General features: G+C 32.6%; 1 protein-coding gene across 1 annotated transcript in view; it reads right to left on the bottom strand.

Annotated features, from left to right (window-relative positions):
* abcf3 (ATP-binding cassette, sub-family F (GCN20), member 3) overlaps positions 1–3,529 on the bottom strand; it is a 10,266-nt gene extending 6,737 nt beyond the window's left edge. The window contains exon 1 of the mRNA XM_027280876.1: positions 3,384–3,529. Coding sequence (XP_027136677.1) covers positions 3,384–3,456 — 73 coding nt within the window. The 5' untranslated portion in view covers positions 3,457–3,529. The remainder of the gene's footprint in view (positions 1–3,383) is intronic.
* Positions 3,530–9,971: the final 6,442 nt, after the last annotated feature.

The following is a 9,971-nucleotide window of genomic DNA, read 5'->3' as shown; positions in this document are numbered from 1 at the left end:
TACTCACAGATTCTACAGATAAGCTCTCAGGGTCAGTCCTTTCATCATATACAGCTCTCAAATCCAGGGTCAGTCCTTCATCAATACCCAGTATCAACAGATCCAGGGTCACTCCTCAATTTAAGTCAAAACAGATCCGGTCAGTCCTTCATTACTACAGATCTACAGATCCAGGGATGTCAGTCCTGTCATTACTACAGATCACAGATCCAGGGTCACTCATTACTACAGATCACAGATCCAGGGTCAGTCCTTATCTACTACATCACAGATCCAGGGTCAGTCCTTTCATCAACTACAGATCAACAGATCCAGGTCCAGTCCTTCATCACTACAGATCAAACAGACCAGGGTCGTCCTTCATTACACTACAAGCAACGATTCCGGGTCAGCTCCACTAGTGTAACAGATAGGTCAGATATAAAACCATCTAATACGTATACTATATACTTCATGTATACTTCATGTATTACTTCATATAATACTTCATGTATACTTCATGTATTACTTTTCATTAATACTGTCCATGTATACTTCATATAATATTCCTATATACTTCAGTATACTTCATATATACTTCACATATACTTCATATAATACTCATGTATCTACCTATAATACTTATGTGTAGTATGTTAATGTAGTATTTCTTAATATTTAATGTATACTTCCTATAATACTTCATGTAGTACTGTTAATGTAGTATTTTCTATATACTTCATGTATACTCTACTAATACTTCATGAAGTACTGTTATGTGTACTTTCTATATACTTCATGTATACTTAATGTTACTTCCTATAAAAATTTTGTAGTACTGTACTGTCGTACTTTCTAAATACTCATGTATACTTCATGTATACTTCCTATAATACTTTATGTGTACTGTTACTTTGTACTTTCTATAATACTTCATGTACTTCCTCATAATACTTTATGTAGTACTGTTCTGTGGTACTTTCTATAATACTTTATGTATACTTCCTATAAAACTTATGTAACACGGTTAAAGTAGTACTCTCTCTAATTATGTAGTACTGTCATGTAGTACTCCTATAATACTTTATATACTTCTCTAATACTTTTGTTATAGTACTGTACGTAGTACTCTATAATACTTTTGTATACTTCCTATAAACCTTTGTGTGTACTGTTATGTAGTACTTCCTATACATACTTTTGTATACTTCCTATAATACTTTATTGTAGTACTGTTACTGTGTACTTTCTATAATACTTAATGTATACTCCCCTATACTTTATGTAGTACTGTTACTGTAGTACTTTCTATATACTATCATTATACTTCATATAATACTTTATGTAGTACATGTTACTGTAGTACTTTTATTACTACTTCATGTTACTTAATGTATCTTTCTATACAACTTTATGTAGTACTGTTACTGTAGTACTTTCATTCATACTAATTGTATATCCCTATACTTTATGTAGTCTGTTACTGTATACTTTCTATATAGTTCATATATACTTCCTATGAATACTTTATGTAGTACTGTTATTGTAGTACTTCATAATACTTCATGTATACTAATGTTATACTTTCCTACAACTTTAGTAGTACTGTTACTGTAGTACTTTCTATAATACTTCATATATACTCTCTAATACTTTATGTAGTACTGTTACTGTAGTACTTTCTATAATACTTCATGTATACTTAATGTATACTTCCTATAAACTTTCTGTCATACGGTTAATGTAGTACTTTCTATAATACTTAATGTATACTCCCTATATACTTTATGTAGTACTGTTACTGTAGTACTTCTATAATTTATGTATACTTCCCTATAATACTTTATGTAGTACTGTTACTGTAGTACTTTTGATAATACTTATGATATTCCTATAAAAAACTTTATGTACTGTTAAAGTAGTACTATCTATAATTTATGTAGATTTAATGTAGTACTTCCTATAATAATTTATAATACTTCCTATAATTCTTTTATGTAGTACTGTTACTGTAGTACTCTATATACTTTTGTATACCTACTATATACTTTGGTAGTACTGTTCCTGTAGTACTTCTTAATCTTTATGTATACTTTCCTATAATACTATGTATTGTAGTACTGTTACTGTAGTACTTTCTAATACTTCATATATACTCCCGCTATACTTATTCATGTAAGCTACTGTTCTGTAGTACTGTTCTATAATACTTCCAATATATACTTCCTATAATACTTTTGTAGTACGTTTTATCTACTTAATTTAATGTATACTCCCTATAATACTTTGTAGTACTGTTACTGTAGTACTTCTATATACTTCTGTAACTTCCTATAATACTTATTTATGTTACTGTTACTGTAGTACTTTTTATAACTTTTGTATACTTCCTATATAAACTTCTATTGTAACACGTTTAAAGTAGTACTACCTATCCAATTTATGTCGTACTTAGTTAATGTAGTACTTTCTATAATACTTCATGTATACTCCTATAATACTTTATGTGTACTGTTTACTGTAGTACTTTTCTATATACTTCATGTATACTTCCTATATTACTTTATGTAGTACTGTTAATGTAGTACTTTCTATAATACTTAATGTATACTCCCTATAATACTTTATGTAGTACTGTTACTGTAGTACTTTCTATAATACTTCATATATACTTCCTATAATACTTTTTGTAGTACTGTTACTGTAGTACTTTCTATAATACTTCATGTATACTTCCTATAATACTTCATGTAGTACTGTTAATGTAGTACTTTCTATCATACTTCATATATACTTCCTATAATACTTTATGTAGTACTGTTAATGTAGTACTTTCTATAATACTTCATGTATACTTAATGTATACTTCCTATAAAACTTTATGTAATACTGTTAATGTAGTACTTTCTATAATACTTCATATATACTTCCTATAATACTTTATGTAGTACTGTTACTGTAGTACTTCCTATAATAATTTATGTAGTACTGTTACTGTAGTACTTCCTATAATACTTTATGTAGTATTGTTACTGTAGTACTTTCTATAATACTTTATGTAGTACTGTTCCAGTAGTACTTTCTATAATACTTTATATAGTACTGTTAATGCAGTACTTCCTCTGACAGTGTCCCAGGTTCGGTCCAGTCGAGCCGGGCTCTGATGGTCAGTGTAAGCCGGGTTAAGTTGCCGAGCCATGCCGAGCCATGCCGAGCTAACCGGCGTCCCTCCTTACAGTCAGCCCGGTTAGCTCGTTAGCTCTGCGGCTAACAGCCACACTAAAGCCCGCTGTGTGCCGCCCTGCCGCCCCGACACGCAGCGCCTGTGTGTCCGGCAGACAGCGTGTGTGCCCCGGGCTGTCCCCGCCTGTCCCCGCCTGTCCCCGCCTGTCCCCGGCTCTCACCTGTGATGTAGTCGAACACCTCGCAGTCGATCTCGGGGAACTCGCTCTTCAGAATGTCCACGTACGTCGCCATGATACCCGGCCCTGGACTCTGCCGTGACGCGCATGCGTCAAAATGCGACAGCGCCGTGAATTCTGGGAAATGACGTTTTGGTGTCTGCTGTGACGTCAAGGGACTACAAATATGATTTTTCTTTTTATATTGATTAGTGATTATTATCATATTATTAATGATGTATTACGTGCTTTTATTCTGAAACTTAAAATAAATATTTTTTTCACAAGATCTACTACATGACGTCATGAAGTCTGACCTGTTCATTACAGTTTATTTAACACCAGCTGTTAACGAACACAAACAATAACGTGACTGATCTTGACATCATCATCTAGACATCATGATTACAATGATCCAGATGAGATGATGAGCGATGATGTTTCAGACTTTAAATTCATTTAATTACATTTTTTTCTAAGACCGTTGTGCTTTTATTTTGAAACATCTTCACACTAATAAACTTTAGTTTTGTTGTTTGAACTTTAATATTTCTGTTTTATTTCAGGTTCAGAATGATTTTATGAGCTTTGTTCTAAATGATGACTGGACAGAACCTGAAGGAGTGTGTGCTCATTAATGTGATCACATCAGTGTGTTTATACTGTCACAGACAGACAGACAGACAGACAGACAGACAGACTGTCAGACAGACAGACAGATTTGAATACAATAAAAATACAATAGAATAAAATACTGAGGTAGAAAAATATCAGATGAATATGTAGATGCAGTGGAAAGATGATGTAATAGTCTGATGGTATGATGGTGCAGTACATGGTGATAATAATAAAGTTTAAATTAAATAAACACCTGAGAGAACATCCAATGGTCCGTACATGTTATTAGTTAATAATTAAATAATAATTATATAATAATAAAGGTAAAGTTTAAATACACACAGTACACTTGGATATTACTGTACTTGTAGTATTAATCATTAATGACTGATGGTTCGTACATGTTATTAGTTAATAATTAAATACTAATTAAATACTAATTAAATAATAAATAAACAACAATTGAATAATAATTATTATTTTTTTGCAGTTGAGAACAATATGTGATTATCTGATTCTGTTCGACCAGCACAGGAAATTCCTGGAACTCATTATCTCTCTGTTATGAGTTCCAGGATTGGATCCTCTCTCTCCTTGCTTTCTGGTCTGTTTCAAGGAAGTATAGCCTACTCTTTCACAATACTAAATATTTCTCAACATCTGTACCATCATGCATATCCACCTCTTAACACATGACTTTGACACATAAAGGCCTTCTGGCGGTCACAGGACTGTCACAAGAACATTGCCAATGGGGAATCTACATTGCACCTTGCCATGTGGTTTTCTTTCCTGCCTTCGTAGGAAAAGTAGGTGGGGTCAGTTTAAGGACACTTCAGCAAGAGAAACACCAGAACACACATACAGAGGCGTATGCCATCTTTAGCAAAGAATCCAGACATGCAGACATATTTTCATCTGGATCATTGAAGTGAAGTGTTTTAATATATAATCATTAAATTATTTATTTATTAATTATTTAAGTATTATTTATTATATATAATTATTATTTATTTACTATTTAATTATTATATGATTATTATTTAATTATTTATTTTTATTAAGTATTATATAAATTATTATTTATTTATTATTTAATTATTATTTAATTATTATTTAATTATAATATAATTTATTATTCAATTGGTTTATTTATTATTTAATTAGTATTTAATTAGTATTTAATTATTAAACTAATAACCTGTACGAACCATCAGTCATTAATGAATAATGCTACAAGTACAGTAATATCCAAGTGTACTGTGTGTATTTAAAACTTACTTTATTATATAATTATTATTTAATTATTAACTAATAAACATGTACGGACCATTGGAGTTTCTCTTCAGGTGTTTATTTAATTTAAATTTATTATTATCACCATGTACTGCCACCCTCATACCATCAGACTATTCCTATTCCTTTCCACTGCATCTACATATTTCATCTGATATTTTTCTACCTCAGTATTTTATTCTATTGTATTTTATTGTATTCAAATCTGTCTGTCTGTCTGACAGTCTGTCTGTCTGTCTGTCTGTCTGTATGTCTGTGACCAGTATCAAAACAACTGCTGTGATCACATTAATGAGCACACACTCCTTCAGGTTCTGTCCAGTCATCATTTAGAAACAAATCTCATAAAATCATTCTGAACCTGAAATTAAACATAAAATATTAAAGTTCAAACAACACAAAACTAAAGTTTATTAGGTTGAAGATGTTTCAAATAAAAAGCACAACAGTTTGAGAACAAAAATGTAATCAATGATAACTCGAAAATTCATCGCTCATCATCTCATCTGGATTCATTGTAAATCATGATGTCTATAAATAAAAAGATCAGTACGTTATTGTTTGTTTTCGTAACGCTGGTGTTAAATAACACTGTACTGAACAGGTCCGACTTCATGACGTCATGTAGTAGTAGAGATCTTCGTTGAAAAAAATATATTCTATTTATTTTAAAGTTTCAGAATTAAAACGCACGTAATACATCTTCATAATATGATTAATAATCACTAATCAATATAACAAAGGAAAACTCATATTTGTAGTCCCTTGAGTCACCGCAGGACACCAAACGTCATTTCCCAGAATTCACGGCGCTTGTCGCATTTTGCCGCATGCGCCGTCACGGCAGAGTCCAGGGCCCGGGTATCATGGCGGACCGTACGGTGGACATTTGACGCGTCGAGTTCCCCGAGAATCGGACTGCGAGGTGTTCTGACTCACACAGGTGAGATCCGGGGCAGGCGGGGGACAGGCCGGGGAACAGGCCGGGACAGGCGGGGGACACGCCCGGGGACAGCCCGGGGCACACCGCTGTCTGCCGGACACACAGGCGCTGCGTGTCGGCGCTGCAACAGGGCGGCACACAGCGGGCCTTTAGTGTGGCTGTTAGCCGCAGATGCAACGAAGACTAACCGGGTGACTGTCAGGAGGGACACCGGTTTCGTTAGCTCGGCATGGTCGGCATGGCTCTGGCACTTAACCGGTTACCCTGACCATCAGAGCCCGGCTCGACTGGACCGAACCTGGGACACTGTCAGGAAAAGTACTGCATTAACAGTCTATATAAAGTATTATAGAAAGTACTACTGGAAACAGTACACATAAAGTATTATAGAAAAGTATACAGTAACAATACTACATAAAGTATTATAGGAAAGTACTACAGAACAGTACTACATAAATTATTATAAGGAAGTACTACAGTAACAGTACTACTAAAGTATTAAGGACGTTATATATGAAGTATATAGAAAAGTACTACATACCAGTATTACATAAGTTTTATAAGGAAGTTATACATTTAAGTATACATGAAGTATTATAGAAGTACTTACCGTAACCAGTACTACATAAAAGTTTTATTAGGAAAGTATACATTAAGTATACATTGAATTAATATTTAGAAAGTACTACTTAACAGTACTACATAACGTATTAATAGGACAGTATCTCTGAAGTATGTAGAAAGTACTCCATTAAACAGTTTACTACATGAAGTATTATAGGACGTATACATGAAGTTTTATAGAAAGTACTACGTAAAGTACTACAAAACAGTCTTATCGGACAGTATATATGCATTATTTATAGAAAGTACTACAGTAACCATTACTACATAAAGTATTATAGGGAGTTATTGACCAACAATTAAGTTTATTATAGAAAGTACTACATTAACAGTACTACATAAAAGTTATAATAGGAAGTTACATTGAAGTATTATAGAAAATTACACAGTACACAGTACTACATCAAAGTATTATCGGAATACCATGCAGTAAGTCTTAAGAAAGTAACTACATTAACAGTACTACATAAATTATAGTAGTTACTACTTTAACCGGTTACAGAAAGTTTTTATAGGAATTATACATAAAGTATTTATAAAACGTTACTACAGTAACAGTACTACATAAAGTATTCTAGACTTATAATGACTTCTTATAGAAAACTACCAGTAACAGCTACTACATAAAGTATTTATAGGGAGTATACATTAAGAGTATTATAGAAAGTACTACAACTAAAAGTATTATAGGGAAGTATATATGAAGTATCTAAAAGTACTACGTAACAGTATACATAAAGATTATAGGGAGTTTATATGAAGTATTTATAGGAAAGCTACTACAGTAACAGTAACTCCCTTCAAGATTATAGGAAGTATACATAACGTATTATAGGAAAGTACTACAGTAACAGGTTACTCCAAAGTATTTATAGGAAGTATACAAAAAGTATTATTCGGAAGTTACTACAGTAACAGTACTACATAAAGACTTATAGGACGTATATCTAAATTATTATAGGAAGTACTACATTAACAGTACTACATTAAATTCTAGATAGTACTACTTTAACCGTGTTACATAAAGTTTTATATGGAAGTATACATAAAGTATTATAAAAAGTACTACAGTAACCGAGTAACAGTACTACATAAAAGATTATAGGAAGTATACATGAAGTATTATAGGAATAGTACTACAGTAACAGTACTACATAAAGTATTATAGGGAGGAGTATAATTAAAGTATTATAGAAATACTAACCTTAAACCGTTATTACATAAAGTTTTATAGGAAGTCTACATTAAGTATACATGAAGTCTTATCGAAAGTACTACAGTAAACAGTTACTCATAAACGTATTATAGGAAGTATTATATGAAGTATTATAGAACGAGTACACAGTAACAGTACTACCTAACGTTGTATAGAAAGTCTACATTAGTATACATGAAGTCTTTTTTATAGGAAGTTACTCCAGTAACAGTACACATAAATCTTATAGGAAGAATATATGAAGTATTATAGAAAGTACTACAGTCACAGTACTACATAAAGTATAGGAGTATAGTATACAATTAGTATGATAGAACAGTACTACAGTTAACAGTACTACATAAAAGTTGTATCGAAATTTCTTACATTAAGTATACATGACGTATTATAGAAAGTACTACAGTAACAGTACTACCTAACGTATTCTATGACGTATCTTGAAGTTATTATAGGAAAGTACTACGTAACAGTACTACATTAAAGTATAGGAGTATACATTACGTATTATAGAAATCCACAGTACAAGTACTACCTAAAGTATTATAGGAAGTATACATTAAGTATTATAGGAAAGTACTTACAGTAACAGTACTACCCAAAAGTTATTATAGGAAGTATACAAAAAGTATTATAGGAAGTACTACAGTACACAAGTACGACATGAAAGTATTATAGGGAAGTATTATTATAAAGTATGATAGGAGTACTACATTAACAGTACTGACATTAAAGTATTAGAGAGAGTACTACTTTAACAGTGTTACAAATTTTTATAGGAAAAGTATACATAAGTATTTATAGGAAAGTCCCACAGTAACCTACTACCTAAAGTATATAGGCAGTATACATGAAAGAGTATTATAGAAAATACTACAGTAACAGTACTACATAAGGATTTATAGGAAGTATACATGAAGTATACCTGGAGTATTATAGGAAAGACTACAGTACAGACTACATAAAAGTTTATAGGAAGTATAACATTAAGTATACATGACGTATTATAGAAAAGTACTACAGTAACAGTTACTTATGAAGTATTTATAGGAAGTATACATGAAGTATTATAGTAGAAAATACTACATTAACAGTACTACATGAAGTCTTATAGGAGTATACATTAACTATTATAGAAAAAAATACTACATTAACAGTACTACCATAAAGTATTATAGGTAGTATACATTGAAGTATATATGAAGTATATGTGAAGTATTATATTGAAGCATCCGTGAAGTATTATAGGAATTTATTATGCCAGTATACATGAAGTATTATAGAAGTATACATGAATATAACATGAGTATTATATGAAGTCTACCTTGAAGTATACATGAAGTATACGTATTAGATGGTTATTACTATCTGACCCTGATCTGTTGACACTGTAGTAACGGAAGGACTGACCCCGGGAATCTGTTGCTTTGTAGTGATGAAGGACTGACCCTGTAATCTGTCTTGATCTTAGTGATGAAGACTGGACCCTGGATCTGTTTGATCTGTAGTTGCGAAGGACTGACCCTGTGATCTGTAGATTGTAGTAATGACGGACTGACCCTGGAATCTGTCTATCTGTAGTAATGAAGGAATGACCCTGGAACTGTAGATCTGTAGTTAATGACGGACTGACCCCTGGATCTCTGTTGATCTGTATTTGATGAAGGACCTGACCCTTTGGCTCTGTAGACTTCCTCTCTGTTGTAGCTGATGAAGTGCTGACCTAAGGGATCCTCAATCAGCCGGACTCGGCAGGAAAATTTCGTCCTCAAACATATAGGCACCTCCCCCTGATTCCCTTCTCTAACCTGTCGCCATCCTCCCACTCTTCGTAGGATCTGTAATTGATTGAAGGACTGAACCTGGATCTGCTAGATCTCTTTTTGTTTGCTAGTCA

Source organism: Larimichthys crocea, chromosome VII (assembly GCF_000972845.2).
Source record: "Larimichthys crocea isolate SSNF chromosome VII, L_crocea_2.0, whole genome shotgun sequence".
NCBI lineage: Eukaryota > Metazoa > Chordata > Actinopteri > Sciaenidae > Larimichthys > Larimichthys crocea.
This window is presented reverse-complemented; position numbering and strand designations above follow the sequence as displayed.